At 37.7% G+C, this 25,916-nt stretch overlaps 1 protein-coding gene across 7 annotated transcripts in view; it reads left to right on the plus strand.

The window, feature by feature from the left end:
• The window catches only part of CCSER2 (coiled-coil serine rich protein 2), a 158,917-nt gene that overhangs the window by 74,564 nt on the left and 58,437 nt on the right, over positions 1 to 25,916 (plus strand). For 4 of the 7 annotated variants that reach the window (XR_011463003.1, XM_070364714.1, XM_070364713.1 and 1 more), the window contains exons 5-6: positions 2,802 to 2,964; positions 15,262 to 15,457. Coding sequence is in view for 5 of the 7 variants with exons in the window: in XM_070364714.1 (XP_070220815.1) it covers positions 2,802 to 2,964; positions 15,262 to 15,457 (359 nt within the window). In the remaining 2 variants the exon portion in view is untranslated. Of the gene's footprint in view, positions 1 to 1,942; positions 2,096 to 2,162; positions 2,276 to 2,801; positions 2,965 to 15,261; positions 15,458 to 25,916 lie in introns of those variants that run through there. The other 3 variants (XM_070364715.1, XM_070364716.1, XR_011463004.1) reach the window with 3 other exon arrangements.

Consider the following 25,916-nt stretch of genomic DNA (forward strand, 5'->3'; position numbering starts at 1 on the left):
TCTCCATATCCTATGCCTTTCAATTAGCTATATTAGATTCTCTTTTCCTCTTCAGAGGGTGCACGTCCTAGTATTATTTGTCTCTTACTCATAGTAAAAGAACTACTAAAATCTGCTGCCTTTTACTTGTGTAGCTAGAAAGCCCCTTCAGAAGGCCTTTATTTATTCTCTATCCCTAAACTCACAGGGTAAAATCTGGTGTGTAGATAGTTTTGATCAGTATATTGGTTAAACATTTTTTGAACTGGAATACCTTTAGGGCTGCCCCATCCTGCCCTATGATATTACGCATTCAAAAGGATTTATTCCCTTTCTTAGTCTTGTTTGTCCTGTTCCTTCATTGACTCTGAAAACTTGCTTTAAATTAACTCCATCTTGTAATTTTATTGGCTCTGCATTTTATTTCTATGTTATTTCTTTCCCTCTGTAACAGAACCCTTAGCTTTTTCTAAGAAGCCTCAACTAATGTTATTAAGTATTTTTGTCTCAGTAACATTTTATAGTATATCAAAACATGATTGATGGATGCTGTAGGTAAGTAGTATAAGCAGGACATTCAGAGTCTCAGAGCAGTCATTTTTCTGAGTTTAAGCCTCCTCCATCCCAGTTTTAACAATAGTCCTCTGTGGTCCTGGAAAATTCTTGTTTCCCGTTCTTATTTGCCATTATGCTGACGGTTGAATTCACGTTTCAGTAAAAGTGCTCGATTTGGAGCCTGTGTGTAGTACTAGCAATCCTGAGTAAACACAGCATATCAATTTAATAAGAGCAGCACATTGATCTCTGCAGTATAATTTCCCAAAGTATTTAACCCCATCTCCTGGCCTCGTTATTTTGCTTTTTAATACTCTGTGTACTCTGTGTTGATGGTATCATATTTCAGATTCTTATTACAATATTTCTTCTTTGGGGAGTGGAATTTTACCTAAGTGAATAGGAGCTTTCCTAGTTGTCCAGTGGTTAAGACTCCACGCTTCTACTGCAGGGGGTGCAGGTTTGATCCCTAGTTGGGGAGGTAAGATGCTGCATGGAGCAGCCAGAAAGACCTGAAGGCTTTACCTGCGTGGATTAAGAATGTAAAGTAGATATAGATTATCCCTCAGCTACATAGAGTTGCTTAAACTAAAGTAAGATTTTAATGCCGTGTAGAAATACTTGAGGAACTTAACTGTGTATATGAGTATAATGCAAATGTGAACTGAAAACATTTTTAAACTTTTGTATGGGTTATTTTTCAATTTACTTTTGTTTTGCAGTCATATTTTCTACTCCTGATTTTTTTTTTTGGCATAATGGTCACCATACCTTTATTTACCTAATAGTCAGGTTTTCATTATTGATCTTTAAAATATATATATATCTCTTAATTTATCCCAATAAGATGATAAGAAATCATTTCAAATGTAAGACTTCTTTAAAAATTTTTTTAAACTATAAAACCTAAAATTTTTTCCCAAAATTAGTTCTGCTAATGGAAATTTTCTAATAAACAAAATTTCAGTATCTTTTGAAACTTTATTTAAATTGTTACTCATCTACAAGTAATATGTTCACAGTGAGTTCAGTGTATATAAGAATTGAACATATGCACTTTAACTGCATCAGCCTTTCTTTTTTGGAGTGGGGAAGTTTGTTTTTATGTGGTATCCTATGCTTCCATATATCAAATTCAGGTTTGAATTATGTGAAAACAAATCATTTAAATAATGAGTTTGCTTGTTTGTTTTTTTCCATTGGGGAGGATTACATTGATTTCTGAAGCTTCTTATTGCAAGGAATTCTGAACATGCAGGATTTGAACTTTCTCGAGTAATAATTGTTCTACTAGAAAGCCCTTTCCTGTTCCTGGCTTGGGTTAGTGTTTAGCTGTATTTTTAGTAACAGTCCTAACTCAGAGGCTATGTACGCACTGAGAAGATGGAGTCACAGGGTAAACTGGGCTTGCTTCCCACAGGGAGGGCTGGGAGTTGAGCAGGAAGGAAGGCCTGTTTGTCAGAGCAACTATGTCTGAGTAGGCAGCAGGCGACACAATGTCTCCCTTGTACAAAGTAACTCTCTTAGCGAGTGCTCAGATATGTGAGGAAGAAGTGTTTGGGTAAGTGAAGGAGAAGCTTGGGGTGTCTCAAAGAGATTCCTTTCATGTTTTTGTGGCATTTGGATTTCAGGGAGTGTACTGTTTGTTGCAGCAAAGTACTGGCTTTGTTTTCCGTGGCATTTTAGAATTTTTGAACAAGCTCTACTATCGGCAGTTTGGAACGTTTTACTTTCTAAAACTGTGAGCTTAATTTAAAAAATACGATTTGTTTGTGATGAAAAGTTAGTTTGTACTTCTTGAAATCAGTAAAAAATTAACTGTGACATTCATTTTTAGGAAGGAGTTCTTTCCCAGACTTAAAATCTTCTACTTTTTATTGTCATTTTCATTCTGAAGTCTGAGCCAAGGACTGATAATGATGAAAACCACTTAAAGCTGATTACTGGTGTTTAAAATGTATAATGTCGATTTCAAGGATAATTTGCTTGTTTTAAAACAGGGGGCTGTTGTTACTTCAGTGACTGTGATGAAAAAGTTTTTTAAATTTACTTCAGTTTGAATAATATAAAGTTCAGTTTTCAACAAAAGAACTAGTCATTTTTCTTATGGAAATCCTGATTTTTTTTGTGTTCAGCTAACATAATGGCTGTTATTTTAGAATACCGCTTTTATATTTTCAGCAGCCTTTAATTATCAAGCTATAAGTAGTTAACTTTTATAGAGTATATGTACATGTTTCTAGTGTTTTGCTTTTGGATTTGTCTAGTGGAGTGTGACAATATGAACCGCTTTGACCGATCAGACAGAAATGTTCGACAGTCTCAAGAAGGATTTTGGAAAAGGCCACCCCAGAGGTGGAGTGGACAGGAACATTACCACCTTAGCCATCCTGACCACTATCATCACCATGGAAAAAGTGACTTGAGCAGGTGAGTCTAATTTAAAATATGTTTTCTCTCTTAACTAGTTTTGAACCGTATTTCCCCCCAACCCCTCAAAACTGTTTTTTGCCTTTATGTTTAGAGGCACCGAAAAACATTTCAAGTTATCTGTGGTATTAATTGGAATAATATGTCTAATTCTTTTGTTTTGTCCTAAATCTTTTTTTCTTAGCTTTGTCATGAATATAAGTATTTATGTCTGCTGTTTGAACTTTAAAGTTTGATGTTATTGTCTAGTTCTCATTTGGAAATGATCAGGTGTTTACTTTGTTAAAGTTTATTATGTTTCAGATATTAATGTGTGAAATTAGTGCCAAGTGATTTGTCTTCTTTTGTTCATATAATAAATTGAAATTTAAAAATTCCTCAAGTATGATGTTAGAATTCTTTTTCTTTTGAAGTGTAACGTAGTCTTTAATTTGGTCAGACCTTATGTATAATGTGGCTATGTAGTCATTCAAAGCTGGGATCACACTCTGGCCTGGTACAGTGTAGCTTTCTTAGCTTAGATAATTTTTTAACCTCTCTCTGCTTCAGTTTACCATCTGTAAAGCATGCTTAATAATACCTTTCTCTCAGGCCCAAGGATCAGGGATAAATGTGCCTGGAGCAGTGTTTGACTTACTGTAGGCACCCAGTGGCAGTTATTAATTTTTTTCCTTTTTATTCTCTCATCTCATTCCCCTAGGGATTTAAAGTCCTTTTGGAGCACATTATTAGTACAAATAGTAAAATTGGGATAAAGAAATAGTGGAAAGGGGGAAATACGAGGTGCTGTAGAGTTCTTGAAGAAAGAAAGAAATTTGTCTCTAAGATTCCTTATAGCAAAAGAAAAGAACAAAAAGAAAAGAACAAAAAGCAAAGAACAAAACTTGATCCATTACAAGATTTATAATGTTCATGAATAAAGCATATGTTTCTCAGTTGATTTGCTTTTATGAGACAGAAACCTGTAAAGGATTGCTTTGCATGAGTTCTTATAAGGAGAACACCTTGTGATGTAGTGGAGAGGCCTCAGACAGAATCCCAAAGTAGAATTAATGACAAATTCCTTAAATTTTTAATTCCTTAAATTAATGATAAATTCCATAAATAAAAAATCCTTTTTTATTTGTGTTCTTCAGTTCATGCTACAAAGAACTCTAGTCTGAGAAAAAGTAGTTCTACAAGTGAATCATTGGAGTTCTACAACTAAAGTTCCTTCTGTTGATAAAGTCTGATGCCAGGATGAAATTTATAGAGTGTCTGAAAGAATATACGTAGGACATATCCTCCCAGACATTATTTTGGCTGTTCTGTTCCTTATATCTGGACTTTTGATAAGTAATGGACATCTGAGAGTTGGTACTATCACACAAGCATCTGATGTAAAGATAGTCTTCATTGCTAATAATGATGATGATGCTTCCTTCATCTTTGATGGTTGGTTTGTAAGAAGGTCAATTTAAGGCTAACTTACGAAAATTTAGAAGCCTACCTAAAATGTGAACCTTGTGTACAAGGTAAGATTTATTCAACCATTTAACAGGTATTTATTGAGAACCTGTATGTTGAGTTCTAAACTCTTAAGCTGGAATGAATTTGGAGATGGTGTGAGAGGTGAAAGCTGTAGATTGGTAATGGCTTCTTGGAGCATTGTTTTGAGAAGGATAAAACAAATTGTGCAGTGTGTGAGCTTAGTTGGAGTCATTGCAGTTATCAGGTTGGTAGAAGATTTTTGTGCCTTTTCCATCCCATAAAAAGATGAGTAGTAAATATTTCCTGCTGCCAGGGTGTTTAGAGTATGGGAGAGAGAGGTGTGTAGATAGTTATAATGCGGTAGTACAGTGTAATGATGATAAGTGCCTTGAAGTGATGTGTACAGGATTCCAGGAGCATGCAATTTTTTGCTTAGGATAGTGGTGTATCAAGAAAGTTACTGTTGAACTGATAACTTGACTGTAGCAATTGCAGAGGATGAGTTTCTATATAGGGGCTTCCCAGGTGGTGCTCGGAGAAGGCAATGACACCCTACTCCAGTACTGTTGCCTGGAAAATCCCATGGACGGCGGAGCCTGGTAGGCTGCAGTCCATGAGGTCGATAAGAGTCGGACACAACTGAGTGACTTCACTTTCCCTTTTTACTTTCATGCATTGGAGAAGGAAATGGCAACCCACTCCCATGTTCCTGCCTGGAGAATCCCAGGGACAGGGGAGCCTGGTGGGCTGCCGTCCATAGGATTGCAAAGAGTCAGACACGACTGAAGCGACTTACATGCACGCATGCAGTTTCTATATAAGGATGAGTATTCAGATGGAAAAAATAGTGTGTACAAAGCCATGTATGAAACACTATGGCGTTTTCAGAGAGTTACTCTTAGGTTCATAGCTGAATTGGTAGGTCATTTGGAGGCGTCAATAAATGTGATCTCTAACTATAGATAGCAAAAACTATCCATGCATTTTAAGATAAAGGGTGACAAGTTTCAACTTTGTGAGACTGTTAATAAGAATGTCCAAAATGGAATGAATTACCTGGATATAGCAATCTCTGTCCTTGGGAATGATCAAGCTGTGACTGATTATTTATCTGTCAGAAAAGTTAAACATTTTTCAGAAACTGTATTCCTGGATGTCAATAGGTGTAGAAAAGAAAACCTTTGATCAGATGACTATAGGAAGGACAAGTTAAATGAAGATTTTTTTTTTAATAGTAGACTCCAGCACGTTTAATATATAATGATAATTCTGTGATGTTGCAAAAAGCGGTGAAGAAAAATATGTAGCCATTTCCCAAAACACACGACAACAGATCCCTCCTATGCAGTGAACTTTGAGGTACTAGTGATTTGTGGGTCATCCACACTCGTGAGTCTGAATGAAGAGAGAGAAATGCATAATGCTGTTGATGGTTGCTGATTTGACTCAGGGCAGAACTTCCCAACAAATGAACTGACACACACTGGTTTCTTGTGACTAGTTATAAGTTAACCAGCTGATTTATTGATTCCCTCAGGCTTTTGGGTAGCTGTGTGAGGTTTAGGACTCTTAGATTTCCTAGAGCCAGTTATGGTGTGGGTGGTAGAGAGAAAAACCTCATCCAAGATAAGCCTTACTCCAGCCAACGTTAGAACTATTATTTTCTTTCTATACCTTGATTTTAAAAGATTTGGATGTGCTAACCCCAGGGCCTTTTAATATATAACATGTATAAAAGTTCCTCTTCCCATTCTTTGACTTCTTAAATGTTGCTGGTTCCCTTTCTTGTCTGTCCTTTAATTCACATTGTTGTCATAATTAATTATAGGATTATGTCGTATCTGTAACTCAGGGGACTGGTGGTTCAGAATCACTCATCTACCTTCTCTGTGTTTTTGTCAGTACTGCATTCTCTTTTCACCTAACCTAACCTGTTAGTCCTTTTTTTCTTTCCAGACCTCCCCTTTCCCCTACAGCGTTACTAGCCAAGTGAAATTCTCTTACATCTTAACATCCTTGACCTCTTCCCCTACATTTTCCTGATTGTAACTTTTCCCTGAGTGTAGCATTCCTCAGTAGCATTCTTAGATGAAGGATTCTTATTTTTCAGTCACTCTAGAACTGTTCTCTTTAGGGGTGAGGTTTTGTCTTCATTCCTCAGGGAGGGCATTTGTCTTGATCAGCTTCTCCTTAAGGGTCCCATTCCCTGGCTCACAAAAATCTTGGCCCCAGGCTCACTTCCCCCTGCATTGTAAGTTTTGCTACAGCTCTAAATGTAGCTTTCCTGTACGTGATTCATTTAAACTTCTGGCTCCCTAGTTCCTCTTAAATTAATGTGTAAAAATCTGTCATCTGAGAATACAGATAGTTTTACGTTTTTCTTTCCAGTCTGGATACTCCCTTCCCTGGCCCCACATGATTGCTGTGGCTGGAACCTCTAGTACAAGTTGAGTGATAAGAGCAGTCATCTTTGTCTTGTTTCTGATCGTAGGATCAAAGCGTTTAATCTTTTACTGTTAAATATGATGTTCACTGTGGGTTTTCATAGATGGTCCTTATCAGATTGAGGAAGTTCCCTTCTGTTCATATTTTGTTGAGGGTTTTTTAAATCATGAAAGGGTATTCGATTTTGTCATATGCTACTGCTGTGTCTATTGATAAAATTATTTTTCCTTTCATGCTGTTAATGTGATATATGCCTTTGATTGATTTTTCAGATGTACTAACTTATTAACATTTCTCAAGTAAATCTTACTTGGTCATGATATCCTTTTAGATGTTGCTAGATTCAGCTTGCTAAGTATTTTGTTGAAGATTTTCTATATACATTCATAACAAATATTCGTAGTTTTCTTGAGATTTTTTTGGGTTTTTGATATTATCACACAGATTGAATTGGGAAGTGTTTCTCTCATTTCTATTTTTGGAAGAGTTTGTGAAGGAGTTTTGTTAACTCTTCATTTAATGTTTTGTAGAATTAGCTGTTGAGGTTATTTGGGCCTGGGACTTTTTTTTGCAGTGAGTGTTTTGATTACTGATTTAATCTCTTAGATGTTCTGTGGATGTCTGTTTTTCTTAGTTTGTAGTGTTGTTCACGTCTTCTGTTTCTTTGGTGACCTTCTTAGTTGTTTTATCTGTTAATGAGGAGGAAACATTAAAGTCTCCAGCTGAAGTATATCATGTAGGGAAGGTTTGATGGCAACAAATTCTCTTAGGTTGTTATCTGGGGATGTTTTAGTTTGTCTTTAATTTTAAAGGATAGTTTTGCTGCATATAGGATTCTTGGTTAACAGTCTCTCTTTTATAACTCCTATGCTTTCTGTTGAAAAATCAGCTGTTAATCTTATTGAGCATGTCTTCTAACACAATAAAAGGACTTTTTTTCTTGTTGTGTTCAGGATTCTTACTTTTTATTTGGCTTTTGTTGGTTTGAATATCATGTGTCTTTTAGTTTATCACATTTGGGAACTAATGATTAGAAAGAAGTTTCCTTAAATGTCTTGCACCAGTAAGTTTCCCAGCCTTTTCCAAGGGGCTGTGTGTGTGTCTGTGTGTGTGTGTGTATATTCAGGGATACCTTCAACAACATGATAAGCAGTTTGCAGTACTGCCTTAGCTCTCATCCTGTTTGCTCAGAGGCTCAACATCAGCCAAAGGTGAGGGAGTAAGACCTTCGTAGGTATTTCCTTGACTTCCACACGTGTATGGCCTTCTCTGTGCCCAGGAGTATGCTAGGGCTTTCCAAAGCTTCCTGTGGACATGTGATTCCTCAGGTTTTCCTTTTAAATTTTTCACTTTCTTCTTTGTCCCAATTGGTATTGCCATCTCAGGTAGCTGAGATTTTTAAACCATTGTCACTAATTTTCTTCTCTTTTCTCTTAAAACATATTGGAGTTAAGGCTGTTCCCACTGAGGGAGCTCTGAATCAGGTCAAATAAAACTTAACTGCTGAGAATGGACCTTTTCTAGGGAGGTGCCGTTTAGGTCAAATAGTAACACTTCTCTGGAAATGGTGTTGCTTGGAGAGTTCCAATCCGAGTTTACCTCCCATCTCACCCTTAGAGATTGCTGAATATCACAGCTACTGCACTTGTAAAGCTGTTGTTTTTCAAGCTGCCACAGAGCTAGGAAGATAGACAAGGAAATAGAATAAATTAAATGTCACAGAGTTTGTTCTCATGAAAGTCAGTTGGTTTTCTTCAGTAAATGCTTTTTAGTTGTTAATTCCAGAGTTGATTTGGTTGTTTCTAGAGTTCGGAGAAGGCAATGGCACCCTACTCCAGTACTCTTGCCTGGAAAATCCCATGGATGGAGGAGCCTGGTAGGCTGCAGTCCATGGGGTCGCTAAGAGTCAGACAGGACTAAGCGACTTCACTTTCACTTTCATGCATTGGAGAAAGAAATGGCAACCCACTTCAGTGTTCTTGCCTGGAGAATCCCAGGGACAGGCGAGCCTGGTGGGCTGCTGTCTATGGGGTTGCACAGAGTCGGACATGATGGAAAGCGACTTAGCAGCAGCAGCAGAGTTGTTAAAGAGTTGATTTTGCCAAATTTGCCAGTATTCTGGATAGCTCAAATGGTAAAGAATCTGCCTGCAATGTGGGAGACCTGTGCTCGATCCCTGGGTTGGGAAGATCCCCTGGAGAAGGGCATGTCGACTCACTCCAGTAGTCTTGCCTGGATAATTCCATGGACAGAGAAGCCTGGAGGGCTACAGTCCATGGACTCACAGAGAGTTGTACACGACTGACCGACTAACACACACACTCTTAGAGTTTTTATGTAGGAGTGGATTTTTGGAGATCTTTGATTCTGCCATTCTGTAAGTACTTCATTCTTTTCCTTTTGTCATGACTGTTCAAAAAAAAAAATTAATGGCCTTTATTTTTTAGAGCAGTTGTAGGTTTACATGCCCTGGAGGGGAGGGCATGGCAGTCCACTCCAGTATTCTGGCCTGGAGAATCCCACAGACAGAGGAGCCTGGCAGGCTGCAGTCTGTAGGGTCCCACTGAGTTGGACTCAACTGAAGCAACTTAGCATGAATGCACACATGGATACATGTTTAGTTTGGTAAGAAATTGCCACGGCTGCACATTTACTTTTCTTCCAGCAATGAGCAGGAGCGCCTATGGATTCATACCCTTGTCAGCATGTGGTGTTGTGGATTTTGATCATTCTGATATGTGTTCAGTGGCATGTCATTGTTGTTTTAATTTGCACTTCTCTAATGGTATGATTTTGGGCCTTTTTTCATATCCTTATTGGCTATATCTGTGTTTTGTCTTAGTGAGATGTCTGTTTAGGTCTTTTGCTTATTCTTAAAATTGGGTTATCTGTTTTCTTGTTGACCTTTAGGAGTTCTTTATGTATTTTAGATACCAATCCTTTGTCAGATACATTTATTACAAATATTTTCTCCAGTCTGTGTTTTGAATTTTCATTTTCATAATATTTTTCACAGAGCATATATTTTTAATTTTATGCAGGACAACTTGTCAGTTTTTTCTTTCATGGGTTGTACTTTTTGTATCATAGCCAAAAACATATTGCCAAAGTCACCTAAATTTTCATTGTTACTTTGTAGTTTTGCATTTTACATTTAGATCATTGACCAGTCAGTGTTCAGTTAATTTTTGTGAAAGGTGTGCAAGGTGTTTTTTTTGGTGTATAAATGTCTAATTGTTTCAGTACTATTTGTTGAAAAGACTGTCCTCTCTCCTTTGAATTGCCATTGCTCCTTTACCAAGGATCAGTTCAGTTCAATTCAGTTGCTCAGTCATGTCCGACTCTTTGTGACCCTATGGACTGCAGCACACCAGGCTTCCTTGTCCATCACCAACTCCCAGAGCCTGCTCAAACTCATGTCCATCATGTTGGTGATGCCATCCAACCATCTCATCCTCTGTCGTCCCCTTCTTCTTCTGCCTTCAGTCTTTCCCAGCATCAGGGTCTTTTCCAGTGAGTCAGTTCTTCACATCAGGTGGCCAAAGTATTGGAGCTTCAGCTTCAACATCAGTCCTTCCAATGATTATTCAGGACTAATTTCCTTTAGGATTAACTGGTTTAATCTCCTTGCAGCCGAAGGGACTCTCAAGAGTCTTCTCCAACATCACAGTTCAAAAGTATCATTTCTTCGGTGCTCAGCTTTCTTTATAGTCCAGCTCTCACATCTATACACGACTACTGGAAAAACCATAACTGACTATATGAACCTTTGTCAGCAACGTAATGTCTCTGCTTTTTCAATGTAATGTCTCTGCTTTTTAATGTTCTATTTAGGTTGGTCGTAGCTTTTTTCCCAAGGAGCAAATATCTTTTAATTTCATGGCTGCAGTCACCATCTGCAGTGATTTAGGAATCCCCCAAAATAAAGTCTCTCACTGTTTCCATTGTTTTCCCATCTATTTGCCATGAAGTGATGGGACCAGATGCCATGATCATAGTTTTCTGAATGTTGAGCTTTAGGCCAACTTTTCCCCTCTCCTCTTTCACCTTCATCAAGGGGCTCTTTAGTTCTTTGTTTTCTGCCATAAGGGTGGTGTCATCTGCATATCTGAAGTTATTGATATTTCTCCCAGCAATCTTGATATGCCAGTCTTGATATGCTGTGCTTCGTCCAGCCTGGCATTTCACATGATGTACTCTGCATATAAGTTAAATAAGTAGGGTGACAAAATATAGCCTTGATGTATTCCTTCCCCAATTTGGAACCAGTCCGTTGTTCCATGGCCAGTTCTAACTGTTGCTTCTTGACAACATAACAGATTTCTCAGTAGGCAAGTCAGGTGGTCTGGTATTCCCATCTCTTTCAGAACTTTCCACAGTTTATTGTGATCCACACAGTCAAAGGCTTTGGTGTAGTCAATAAAGCAGAAGTAGATGTTTTTCTGGAACTCTGTTGCTTACCACGGATCAGTTGACTGTATGTATGGGTGAATTTTTGGACCCTCTCTTCTGTTCCATTAATTTTTTCATCTCTACCACAGTCTTGATTACTGTCAGGTGATACAGAAAGTCTGTAAGACAGTATCAGTGTTCTGACTTTCTTCTTCTTCAGTATTGTATTGGTTATTCTGGGTCTTTGCCTGTTCATATAAACTTGAAAATCACTCTGTTAATATCCACATAATATCTTATTTGCATTTTAATTGAGATTATATTGAATCTAGCATTAAAGAATAGATAACCATGATGTTAAAAATATATGTGTTTAACTTTTAATATACCATTTTTATTAATAGTGAAAAAAAAGCTAAAGGTTTTGTGAAGTCAAACTGTGATTGAGATTAGGAGATAAGTGAGAAAGCAAAATCCCCAAATCTCTCTCTTTCTTTCTCTCTCTCTCTCTCTCTCACACAGAGTATCTCCACTCACCATTCTAACCTATGAATCACAAATCTTCAGTTTCACATAAAAATCACATATCTTAGTCATAAAGAAGCTCTGATAGAAGTGGAGAAGAATGTAAATGTATGGATAGAGCCATATAATTTGGGGAGATTACTTTGAAATTGCAATAAGTGATTATGCAGCCAAGGGATTATTTGATGTGTGGATTGAATATCAGGTGCTGCTCTTGTATATGGTTTAAATTTAAATTGGTTTTGAAAAAGCTTATTTCTTGCAGATTCCTTTTTATAGTTATTGTGATCCTTTTTTTTGGTTGTTGTTGATTTTATTGGCTGTACTTATAGAATGATACTGATGATAGTGAGCATTTCATTCTTATGCTTCTTAACCACTGAGGTAATTTTTACCTTTATCCATACCTGTATTGGTTCAGTTCTTCATATCCACCAGCCTGTTTGGCCTGGGATTGACCACATAGGTTCTGCCTTTGCAAACACACTGCTCACCTTCCAGTGTTTTCTCCAAAGTAGCTTGAAGTCTTCTGCTGCTTTCATGACCTAATTTCTCTTCTAGAAGTCAGTGATTGTTAAAATTTGTACAGAAGTACAAATCTATGACTGTCAAGCTAACGTAGGTATTTTGTTCAGTCCTCTTTGGCTCATGTTTTTACCTCTCATTCTTTTTTAAAGATTGAGATTTTCCTTTGTGGACTGCATCGTCTTCTCAGAATGTGAAATCTCAAAATCTTCATTATCTTGTTTTTTCCTTCTGTTTTAAACAGTCTCTTTTTATTTTCTGAAAATAGCCTCTCATATATTTGCTTTCTGTTTCAGTTTTTTCTTCTTCTGTCTTTGTACCTTCTCAATTATATTCATTTTTTCCCCCAGCAACCTTCAAATGGCCCTCATTGAGATGTTATGTTATTTCCAGCTTACTGTCATACGGTTTAGTAACAGTTTACACCCATATTAATAGAGCATTGTGTCAGGATTTATCAATTGGGTAATCTAGGAGAAGGGTATATGGCATTATAGTGTTCTTTTGACATTTGTGTTAGAAAAAATATTCAATATAAAGAAGTTAGAAATTATTGATAGTAATAATAGTAGTAATACATCAGTAATTGGTTTTTGCCTAACAATTATTATATGTCAAGCACCATTCCAAGCACTTTAGCATATATTATTGCCTCATTTAATCCTTTTACCAATCAAGTGAGATACTCTTATTCTCATTTTATAAGTCAGGAAAATGAAGCATAAAGTAACTTGCCCTTTGTGTTATATAGCTAGTGAGTGACAGAGCTGAGATTTGAACTCAGATAATCTGCATTAATTGGCTAATGTAAAAATGAATAAATCCTTGTTTTCAAAGGGCTTATAATCAGAGGTGACATGTATGTAGGTTTCTTTCATTTATGCTATAAAATAAGTTATGGATCATAAAACAGTTTTATCTAGTTGAAGGGCATTAAGACTTGGATGAGATATAAGTTTAGTTTTTGGTCTCATGGTGGAAGTATTAGAAATGCAACTTAAGGCATATGAACTTTATTTGGTAGGCGCTGGACAGCACTGAGAGACTCTATGGCCCAAAGATATTGAGTATTTTCAATAGCTAGTTACTATCAGCCAACATAACAACTTAAGTTCTAGGCTGAAGCTGTGTCTTTTACAGTATTTTGGCTTCTCTAGGTGCCAGTTCTTTGTCCCCATATTCAGTTAGTGATCAAGACCTTTTGACCCTTCCTTCGAAATGTTTTTAATTCATCAGTTCCTTACATGTGGTTCATATTTATGCCTAAATCTAATATAAGCCATTATTCCATTCCTGATTCATGCTTTGGCAGTCTCTGGTAATTGGCTATGGATTAAAAAGTTGGTCTGAGGGAGGCAGGTTTACTGAGGGATGAAGTAGAAGAATGAATTGGATTCAGGCTGTGTGTGGTCCCCTAAGCCATTTATGAGAGTCTCCTTGTCCCTGAAAAACACGCACTTTTGTGCCATTTCTTTTTATTTTCTTTTTCTAGAAAGCTTTCACCTTGCATTTCTGCCCAACTCAAACCTTGTACTTTATAGTTCATCCCAAGTTCTTTCCTATTCAAAAAAATTTCCCAAATTATGTCAGCTTTTTCTCCAAAAACATAACTCTTGTCTCTACTATTCATTTGCCAGGTGATTCTTTTTGTCTTACTACTTGAAAAATTTTTCATCACTCTGTATATATCTTGTCTATTCAGTTACGGATGGTAAAGTCATAGTAATAATTATCAGTATTTAAAATTTAATAATTCAACTATATTTTGAATCAACAAAGATAAAATAGTTAAATGTGAACAAATTAGGGTCTTATCTGTGGATCAGCTATTTAAATGTTCTTAAAAATCTCTTTCTTGGGTTGAAAGAAAAATCAGGCCTGAAATCAAGTATGAGAAGTGGCTTCAGAGAAGAATAATTACCTTATGAAAACCAAGCTCATATTGAATATTTCAGAATTTAGAGATTTGGGAATATTTGTTAAAACCTAGAAAATTTATTAGAAAATGTATTTCTACTTTTGAAATTTAATGCATCCATGAATTTAACTTTAATCCTGATATGTTAATGTAGATGTTATATTGGAGAGAATACTTTTTTAGTGTACTATTTAAATATTGAAATTTTACATATATCACAAGTTCTTATATTAAAAACTAACTGGGATTATGTGTAATGTGAATGTAGTAATTTTTAGATTGCTATAGCTTTGACTGCTGGTTAAAACATTGTGTTTTTCATGTCCATGAAACACATTACCTCTAGTTTTTATTTCCTCTTTTTCAACATGTGTGTTATTGTGTGGAACAAAGGAAACTTTAAAATTTTTTAAAAAAATTTTTAAAAAAGAGCAGGTATTTTTTAAGATAGTTTAAGATTAGGAAATATGTGGTGTGTTTAAGACTTTTGTAAAACCTTGTTTAATCTTTACTGGAAAAGATGGTTTATCAGCAATGTAAAAACAAGAGAAGAATAACACTATATTTGTCTTAACTATCTGCTGGAACTTCCCAGAAATAGGTACATCTAAACTGGGAATTAATGAGGGTAATAGCTAAAAAAAGATATGACATTTAAGAGAGTAACTAAAATTAAAAGCTAAAGATCAATCAGTGCAGAAAAGTAAAATAAATATAGTTTTTTCCAGGCAAGGCCTTTCCCCAGAGGTTTTCTACTCTAGTTCCTAAGGAATAAGCTTTACTTAATCAATGTGTAAAATACACAAAAGGAGGGAGTGCAGATGATAACTGTGTTAATGACAACTAGAATTGATTGAAATTTTCAGTGAAAACAAATTCACTATCTGAGATGAGTAAAAGTCAAAAGGCTCTGTGATAATAAATGATTTGTAATAATCACTGTAATAATTTCATAATCTTTATTACTTTCTGAAATTATATTGTATATCTTTTCCTTCCAACTTCTTCCCCTGCCCTTCCAGAGGCTCTCCCTATAGAGAATCTCCTTTGGGTCATTTTGAAAGCTATGGAGGGACCCCCTTTTTCCAGGCTCAGAAGATGTTTGTAGATGTACCAGAAAATACGGTGATACTGGACGAGATGACCCTTCGGCATATGGTTCAGGATTGCACTGCTGTGAAAACTCAGTTACTCAGGCTGAAGCGGCTGCTGCGCCAGGTTAGTACGTAGGGAACATTTCCAGTGCTTGACATTTTCAATGGTAAATAGATTGACTTTACTTTGTTTTTAAAGTAAAGTTGAGTTTCTAATGACTATTTAGATTTGTGGAGAAATAATGGTCGTAAACAGTACCTAACAGTAACTCTTCTGAGAGCAAAAACACTTGAGGTTTTGCATGATGGTCTCTGTAAAGTCATCAACATTTATGAGCTATATAATATTTGGTGAGCTCTCTGCTTCTGTTTCCTCATTTTCATAGTACCTATGTTGTAAGGTTCTTAAGAGAGCTAGAGTTCATGGTTACAAATTGAGTGATTTAATACCTGAAACATAGTAGGTGTTCAGTCATCAGCGGCTGCAACTATGATTTCAGCTAAGTGAGAAATAAGAAACAGCATTTTGTATAATCATAGTCACATAACCCCACTTTGGTTTGAAACCTTCAAGTTTAAACTTTCCCAGTCTTCTCATTTTTTTGGAGAAAACGTGGACTCAGAGCAGTGATGTGCTTGTCCACATGGTGAGCTGATAGTAGAAGCTGACTTCTGATTCAGTAGTATTTTCTTGATTTGAACAGTTAACATATACATTTCCAATGTAAATAAAAAAACTAAGGAATAAAATACTAACTTTAAGTCAGGAATATCTTTAGTTTTAAATCTATATTTGTGTTTTGTAGACTGGGCAAGTTTAACTTAAAATTATGGTTGAGGAAGAACAGTCTGGATTCTCTGCATAACTTACTTTTTGAGTTACTGTCCTCAGGATTGTATGTACTAGCTTGTTATGAGCAGGGACCACATCTTAGAATTTCTGGTGGCCATCCAAACCATTTGGAGGCCGTTGAGATAAACGCTCAGTAAAGGCTATTTGAAATGAAATGTGGCTCCTCTGTTAGTAACTACAACTACTGTGAATGGTTTTATATTACTCAGTTATGGCTTTGCTGGACTGCTCTTCTCTATTCTTGTAGATATTTGAGTATTTTGAATAGTCCCCCTTTTAAAAAAGATTTATTCATGTATTTTCGGCTTTTCGTTGCTATGCATGGACTTTCTGTAGTTGTGGCAAGGGGGGGGCGCTCCTCTCCATTGTGGTGCACGGGCTTCTCGTTGCGGTGGCTCCTCTTGCTGTGGAGCGCAGGCTCTAGGCTCACAGGGTCAAGAGCACTGGCTCAGTAGTTGTGGTGCACAGGCTTAGTTGCTCTGCCACCTGTGAGATCTCCCTGCAGCAGGGATCGAAACCATGTCCCCTGCTTTGGCAGGAGGATTCTTAACCACTGGACCACTAGGGAAGCCCTGATATTTGACTGCCGTCTTAAAAGACACCTGTCTGTATAAGGCCAGGAGCAAGAAAGTGGAGAATCCTTTTCGGATCTGAGATTCTTAGATTTCTCTCGAGGCAGAAAGAGATTCAGTGATTCAAATACCCAGACACAGAGTTTATACCTTAGTATGACTGTAACTGCTACTGCTAAGTCACTTCAGTCGTGTCTGACTCTGTGCAACCCCACAGACAGCAGCCCACCAGGCTCCTCCATCCCTGGGATTCTCCAGGCAAGAACACTGGAGTTGGTTGCCATTTCCTTCTCCAGTGCATGAAAGTGAAAAGTGAAAGTGAAGTCGCTCAGTCGTGTCCGACTCCTAGCGACCCCATGGACTGCAGCCCACCAGGCTCCTCTGTCCATGGGATTTTCCAGGCAAGAGTACTGGAGTGGGTTGCCATTGCCTTCTCCGAACTGTAACTACGAGATACACCCAGACACAAAACAGGGTAAAGCTAGCTAACTCCAAATACATATTTAACACATTTCAGCTACTTCTCACCTCTTCTACCTTTTCTTTCCAATGTCTCTGAAGCTCCTGATCAAAAAATCTTCTAAAGATTTCAAATTGACTTCATCCTTTGTTTATGTAGTGAAAACAAAATTATGAGAAGAAAATTGCAGAATCTGTTTAGGATATCTTTAACATTTCCCAAAATGCTGATAGAAGTTAAAAAGCTGAATTAGTCCAGTATTTTGTATAACAGCCTGTTAATTTGTCCCTTTTAGTAATTATAAAAACTTCAGTGTGATACGTGTACATGGTTTTAAAAAAAATCACATAGTATCCAGAAGCTTAATGAAAAAAGCAATATTTCTGTCCTTCTCCCCACTTGAGCCAGCCTTTTGTAATCTGAACAGGTTACTAAGTGTCTTTAAAATTATCATACACAGATTTCTTTCATCATCTTCTGGGATTGAGATTGTTATTTCTTGGATAATTTATCTTCTTTTTTCTTAGTTTGCTCTCATATTTAGCAGGAATATATCCTTAATTTACTTCCTAAGAGAGGGCAAATGGATGGTACTTTTTTTCTAGCTGATATGTCATTGAAATCTCTTATCTACTCTCATATTTAGTTTATAGTAATACTTTGGCAGGGATACTTTGGCTGGTATAGAAGTGAGTTTTTCCTTAGAAATTTGAAGTCACTTTTCTAGCATCCAGTTTAGCCACTGAGAAAAGTATACTACATTCTAATCCATCTTACTTTGTGTTTTGTCTGTTTTTAGTCTCTCTGGGAGATTTTTAGTCCTTTATTCCTGGCATTCTGCAGTCTCAGTGATGTCCTGGGATTGAGATTTTGTTGTACTTGTTCATATTCCACTTAATGATGGGTAATCACTGAGTTTTATGAAGATTCATGTAGTGTGAAATTTCCTTAAGTCATTTCTATGATATTTTATTTATTCTGTTTTCTCTGGGTGTCTGAGTGTATCTTTCTGGAATTCTTGGTAATCCAAACTAGAACTTATGAGTTAAGTTTTCAGTCTTTTTTTCTTTCGTATTTTCCTTTTCTTTGAGTTTGACTACGTTTTCTGGTGTATTTCCTCACCTTCATATTCCAGCCCCCTATTTCTGTTGAATTACTTATCTTGGCAGTTGTATTTTCAGTTTCTAAGAGCTCTTTATTGTAGTCTTTCATTTTTCATATGATTCAGTTCTTATTTTGTCTTATTTTGTTAGTAAATATATTAAGTAGCTTGTTTCTGTTGTGTTTTGTTAAGATTTCTCAAGTTCCCTACATTATTATCTCTTTATAAATGGTCATTTTGTTTTTTATGTTTTAGTTTCTCTTTCTTTTGGAATATTTCTTCAGATATCTAATGAGTCTGTTGTTTATTACTATTTAAGATTAAAGGGTAACAAGTTGATCAGGACTCTTCACACATGGGTTGGCCTTGCCAGCTGGTGGCTCCACCTTACAGTGACACGTGGATATCAGTGGGCCTCAGTGCTCAGCTAAGCGGTGTGGGGCCTCAGTGCTCAGCTAAGCGGTGTGTTTTGCCTTCTCAGGTTGTTACTGTTTCTCCAGAGAAGAAACTTCTGCTTTTTTCCCTTCTTGGAATAGAGGTAGAAGACTGAGAATCTACTCTTGCCTTATGCAGACTTCCAGTTAATTCTCATATTTCTAACCCACATGAGCATGAGTGGTTTTGCTCATCCGTTTTCTTCACTCTTAGTTCATTATTTTCCCTGTTTGCTTTTATCATATTATCACATTCAGCATCTGTTTTGACCTTGGAGTGAGAAATGAAAAATGTGGAGTAGTGAAAAGTACATGATGGTATCTCTTTGATATTTTTCTTTGGGATTACAAAATATTTGATCCTGATGATTCATACCTGTCTAGCTATTTGATCCTGATGATTCATACCGTCTCCCTGGCATGAGCCTGAGTGTTTTATGAACTATCAGGTATGCCATACAAATGTTTTGTTTTGTTGTTTCCTCTCAGCTCCAGTGTTGAGAATAAAGCCAGTAGTGTGTCTCTCACATAATTCTCTTGTCTGTCGGTCTTTGTCTCTCTCTTTGTTCCTCTCTCTCTCTCTGTCTCTGTGTGGGGGGAATGGATACATGGATGCAGTGCCAGGTGGATGGACTGTTTACAGCAGCAGCTTCCTCTGTGAGTGCACTAAGAGTTGAGGAGCTGCTGAATGATTGCCACGTGGTGGCAGAGAACCACAGAAAAGTCAGGGAACTCAAGCTTCTCTATCCCCAGACTTTTTTCATCATAACAGGAAAACTAAGTTCATGAAATATACATGAAAGGAGCGTATACAGCATAAGGGTACCCTTTAATGAATAAAATGACACGGTTGTATACTCACCATCCAGGTTAAGGAATGAGACAGTAAGAAGTGTTCATTCTTCATTGCAGTATCTTCCCTTTCCAGAATCTAGTACTTCCCTTGTTTCTTTTTCTGTTGATTTTTGACCATCTTTGTTGGCTCAGATGGTAAAGCATCTGCCTGCAATGCAGGAGACCCAGGTTCGTTTTCTGGGTCGGGAAGATCCCATAGAGAAGGGAATGGCAGCTCACTCCAGTATTGTTGGCCTGGAGAATTATGGACAGAGGAACCTGGCAGGCTACAGTTCCTGGGGTCACAGAGTCCGACATGACTGAGTGACTAACACTTTCACTGTCTGTGTCCCTGTAAATATACTACTTTTGTCTTTTAGAACTTTGTATAAATGAAATTATACTGTAAGTATTACTCTGTGAATTGCTTCTTCCATTCAGCATTTTATTTAAGGTTCTTTGATATTTATATTTAGTTCTGCTTCATTAATTTTCATTTTTTAGTCTCCAATTCTAAACAGTTTCTTTCTCCATTTTACTATTGATGTCCATTTTGGTTCTTTTCAGGTTTTTTTTTTTTTTTTGCTATGACAAATGATATGAAGTATTCCTGGTATACATGTGTGAAAATTCGTCTGGAATAACTAACTAGGAGTGGAATTTCTCTGTCATGGGGCATAGAAATATTCCAGAAATATGAAGCTGTTTCCCCAAATTGTTCAATCTGTTTGAGCATAGAAATATTCTAGAAATATGAAGCTATTACCCCAAATTGTTCAATCTGTTTCATTCTTTTCAAGTAGTAAATACTTTTTTTGCATTGTTCTACATCTGAGCAGCACTTGGTATTATCAGACTTCTTAATTTTTGTCACGTGATGGGACTCTAGTGGTGTTTAATTGTGGCTTTATTCTGCATTTCAAAATCAGGAAATTTTGAAGTATTGACACATTACTACCATTTAATACTCAGAGCCTGTTCAGATTTTGCCATGTGTCTTGGGGTTCAGTTCAGTTCAGTCGCTCAGTCGTGTCTGACTCTTTGTGACCCCATGAACTTTAGCATGCCAGGCCTCCCTGTCCATCACCAACTCCCGGAGACCACCCAAACCCATGTCCATTGTGTCAGTGATGCCATCAAACCATCTCATCCTCTGTCGTCCCCTTCTCCTCCCACCTTAAATCTTTCCCAGCATCAGGGTCTTTTCAACTGAGTCAGCTCTTCGCATCAGATGGCCAAAGTATTGGAGTTTTGGCTTCCACATCAGTCCTATCAATGAACACCCAGGACTGATCTCCTTTAGGATGGACTGGTTGGATCTCCTTGCAGTCCAAGGGACTCTCAGGAGTCTTCTCCAACACCACCACAGTTCAAAAGCATCAATTTTTCAGCGCTCAGCTTTCTTTATAGTCCAACTCTCACATCCATACATGACCACTGTTGACAAAATAATGTATCTGCTTTTTAATATGCTGTCTAGGTTGGTCATAACTTTCCTTCCAAGGAGTAAGCGTCTTTTAATTTCATGGCGGCAGTCACCATCTGCAGTGATTTTGGAGCCCATAAAAATAAAGTCAGCCACTGTTTCCCTATCTGTCTTGATGTAGTATTCTTTATAACAGAAAGATCTGGTTTACCATCATACGTTGCTTTTAAAAATTATCATGTTTTTGTGCTGCTAAGTCGCTTCAGTCGTGTCCGACTCTGTGCAACCCCATAGATGGTAGCCCACCAGGCTCCTCCATCCCTGGGATTCTCCAGGCAAGAACACTGGAATGGGTTGCCATTTCCTTTTCCAGTGCATGAAAGTGAAAAGGGAAAGTGAAGTCGCTCAGTCTGCCCGACTCTTAGCGACCCCATAGACTGCAGCCCACCAGGCTCCTCTGTCCATGGGATTTTCCAGGCAAGAGTACTGGAGTGGGGTGCCATTGCCTTCTCTGATCATGTTTTTGTAGATTTCTTCAAACTGTGGTACTTCCTCAGTTTTCTTTTCACTTTGATGACCATAATATATTTACTCTTTTAACCAATTCTCCTGACTATAATCAGCTTCTCACTGCCTCTCCTGTACACTTGACCTCCTCACCTGTCTAAGATTCTGAATCTCCGTGCCTGGCTGCTCTCCTTTGTATACCTTCCTCACCCTACTTGGGCTCTGACTCCTTGTCAGTCTCATGGATTCTGACACACCACACCAGTCTCCTCTTCCTGTGGATGCCACCTCACTCTGCTTGGGCTTGACACTACAGTTGTCAGTTGATGCCTGCACTTGGGTGCCTTCTTAACCCTACTTGGGTCTGACACCTGACACTGGGCCTTTTCCTGCAGAGATGCCCTCTTCATGAGACTTGAGCTCTTGTAGCTCTCTAAAGACCCTCCTGGGGGAGTGTGCCCACTCCACGCCACTCTGCTTAGAAATAAATTTTGTTCATTGTAATTATTTTTCCTAATAAAGTAGAATAGTATAGAAACTATGCTGTGCTTAGTCGCTCATTTGCATCCAAATCTTTGCGACCTTGTGGACTGAAGCCCACCAGGCTCCTCTGTCCATGCGAATTCTCCAGGCAAGAATACTGGAATGGGTTGCCATGCCCACCTCCAGGGGATCTTCCTAACCCAGGCATCGAACCCAGGTCTCCCACATTGTAGGCATATTCTTTATAGTCTGAGCTACCAGGGAAGCCCAAGAACGCTGGAGTGGGTAACCTATCCCTTCTCCAGGGAATCATCCCAACCCATGAATTGAGCTGGGGTCTCTTGCTTTGCAGGCAGATTCTTTACCAGGTGAGCTACCAGGGAAGCCAGCAAACTCAGATGGTTTGAAGAGTTAAATATTTTTTTAAATGTAGAAAAATTAGAAGAAATCTACAACTAGTATTTTTAAATGGCAAAATAAACCTATAGAAAAAGATATCTATATGTACAAGTTAAACACTTAGGTTTAATAAAAAGGTTTATTATTGAAATTTATAATGAAATTTATAAATAAGGTTTGCTTAGAATATTACAGATTTTAGCCATATATAACAATGTTCTAGTCAATTTAAATGTCAGTAAAATTTTTGTTTTGAAAATGTCTTTGCCTCAAGTACCTGTGAGGATCAACTCATTTCTTAAACTCTTATTGAAAATCAGGCTTTATGATTATATTTTTATAATCTTTCCAAATATAGTTTGAATCATTAGATTTTAAATCCCATAGGTGAATTACAGTATTACTCAAAAATTTATCTTAGCACACATTCTACAGTTTGTGTGATATGATACGATGTCCATCCATTTACCTCTGCTATTTAAAAAAGTGACTTATGAAAAGAAAATGAAAAAAATCTCTCCTCTTCCTCCACTCCTTTTCCTAGGATGCCTCTTGTGATTGTGTTGTAGCATATCAGAAACACAAGGGAGCTTTGTTGACATCACTAATGCTGCTTGTCAGCAGAGACTGGTCAGTGCTGCCAGGCTTTTGGTTAGTTCATTTCAAGTGTCCATGTCCATTGCAACCGCCTTGGAACTGATAGGAAGATCACAATTTTTGGAAACTAATGGAAGACCCACCTGGGTAAGATGGAATTTGTTACAGGGTTTCCTACATGTTAATATGTGAAGAGTTTAAATATTAGAACCAAAGTTTTCCTTTATGCTTTGTTGAAAAAGAAAAATGGAAGACGGTGGAAGTCTTCCTCTTAGAACAGAGGAAGGTGTACCTGTCTTTTTGAATCTTCAGTAAAATACTAATGACATAAGAGTTAATCAACTTAAGGTTAATTGCATTCAGAGCTCAGAAATCCTAACTAGGACTTCCTTGGTGGTCTAGTGGTTAAGACTTTGTCTTCCAATGTAGGGGTCATGGGTTCCATTCTTGGTTAGGGAACTAAGATCTCACATGCCTCATGGCCAAAACCCCAAAATATAAAGTGCAAGCAATATTGTAACAAAGTCAATTAAGACTTAAAAAAAATCCTAACTAGAACCCACAGAAACTGCTGAAACACTTCACTTAGTAAAGCAGCCAGAATACTTGGATAATCAGTTAACTATGAATTGTTTACTTTTGTGCAGTGATGTGTTACAGTTTTTATGTTTTTGCATCTATGCATTTATTAAATATGTTTATTCAAAATGCTTAGAACAGTGCCCAACACTGGTCAAGAAACGCTAGCTCCTTAGGTGGTGCTAGTGGTAAAGAACCTGCCTGCCAGTTCAGGAGACATAAGAGACACGGGTTTGATCCCTGGGTCAGGAAGATCCCCTGGAGGAGAAAATGGCAACCCACGCCAGTATTTTTGCCTGAAATCCTATTGACAGGGGAGCCTGGAGGGTTATAGTCCATGGGGTCACAAAGAGTCAGACGTGACTGAAGTGACTGAGCACGGCCCTAGTATGTATAATATGAAGCATGAACATTGCATCCATGGTTGTTATTCAGTGATTTTTAAAAAGAGAATGTTTTCTGTACATTTTATGATTCCCTCCCCCCATCCCCAAAGCTTAAAAAGACTTGTCTCAAAATGTTTCCTAATTTTGGCCTGAATACTTTTCATCTAAGTCAAGGTTTTATAGACAGTACTACTATTATTTAGTGTCAAAGTTATTTGGAGGGTATGTGGTTTTATTATAGATAGAATTGGAGATTATGTTCATGATCTTTAAACTCTTGTGCTTTGATGGAAATAATAGCCTTTCCTTCTTTGATCTCTTGAATCTATAACATTAGCCTGATAAAAATTGGAAGGCTCTGAGACATGCGTTTGAGACATGTGGTTGTTCAGTTGCTCAGTTGTGCCCATCTCTTAGCGATATACCGGTAACTTTAAACATTAATGAATCCTAGTTGTCTTGGGCCGTGCTATAAATTTATTTTATTTAGAAGAATTTTTTTTAATTTTCAAAAATGCAGGTTTGGTATACAGGACTTCTTTTCTAATTAATTTCTAATCTGGTGGCTCAGCAGTAAAAAAAAAAACATGCCTGCAATGCAGGAGCTAATGGGATCAATCCCTGGGCTGGGAATATCCCTTGGAGAAGGAAATGGCAACCCACTCTAGTATTCTTGCCTGGGAAATCACATGGACAGAGGAGCTTGGCGGGCTACAGTCTCTGGGGTTGCAAAGAGACAGACACGACTTAGCAATTAAACAACAACAAATCTTAAAACATTAATAGTAAAGAATAATGTCTATAGGATATAAATTCTTTGGAAGGTATTGATATTTCCTTTGTGTCCTAAAGCAAAACTTTGGAAACTTTTGAAAACTTTTCCTTTGGCCATATAGTAAATATGTTTTAACCCTTTTAGATAAGAGGCAAAATTGATGTTATATTTGCTGTTCAGTCACTCAGTCGTGTCCGACTCTTTCCGACCCTGTGGATTGCAGCTCGCCTAGCTTCCCTATCCTCCATTATCTCCGGCTTCTGTCGCCCCCACTCTTCATGCCCTTAATCTTTCCCAGCATCAGGGTCTTACTCACTGACTCAGCTGTTTGTATCAAGTGGCCAAAGAATTGGAGCTTCAGCTTCAACACCATTCAGTGAATATTCAGGGTTGATTTTCTTTAAGGTTGACTGGATTGATCTCCTGCAGTCCAAGGGACCCTCAAGAGTCTTCTCTTTCAAACACCACACTTGGAAAGCATTCTTTGGCAGTCAGCCTTCTTTATGGTCCAACTCTCACATCCTTACATGACTACTGGAGAAATCATAACTGTGACTATATGGGCCTTTGTTGATAAAGTGATGTCTCTGCTTCTTAATACACTATCTGGACTTGTCATAGCTTTTCTTCCAAGGAGCGAGCATCTTCTAATTTCATGGCTGCAGTCACTGTCTGCAGTGATGTTAGAGCTCGAGAAAACAAAGTCTGTCACTGTTTCCATTTTCTTCCCCATCTATTTGCCATGAAGTGATGGGACTGTATGCCATGATCTTAGTTTTTGGAATGTTGAGTTTTAAGCCAGTTTTTTCACTCTCCTCTTTCAACTTTCATCAAGAGGCTCTTTAGTTCCTCTTCACTGCGTGCCATAAGGGTGGTGTCATCTGCATATCTGAGGTTATTGATATTTCTCCCGGCAGTCTTGATTCCAGCTTGTGGTTCATCCAGCCCAATGTTTCACATGATGTACTCTGCATATAAGTTAAATAAGCAAGGCATCAACATATAGCCTTGATGTACTCCTTTCCCATTTTGAACCAGTCCGTTGTTCCATGTCCGGTTCTAACTGTGGCTTCTTGACCTGCATACAGACTTCTCAGCAAGCAAGTAAGGTGGTCTGCTAGTCCCATCTCTTTAAGAATTTTCCACGGTTTATTGTGATCCACACAGTCAAAGGCT

This window comes from Bos mutus, chromosome 28 (genome assembly GCF_027580195.1).
Source record: "Bos mutus isolate GX-2022 chromosome 28, NWIPB_WYAK_1.1, whole genome shotgun sequence".
NCBI lineage: Eukaryota > Metazoa > Chordata > Mammalia > Artiodactyla > Bovidae > Bos > Bos mutus.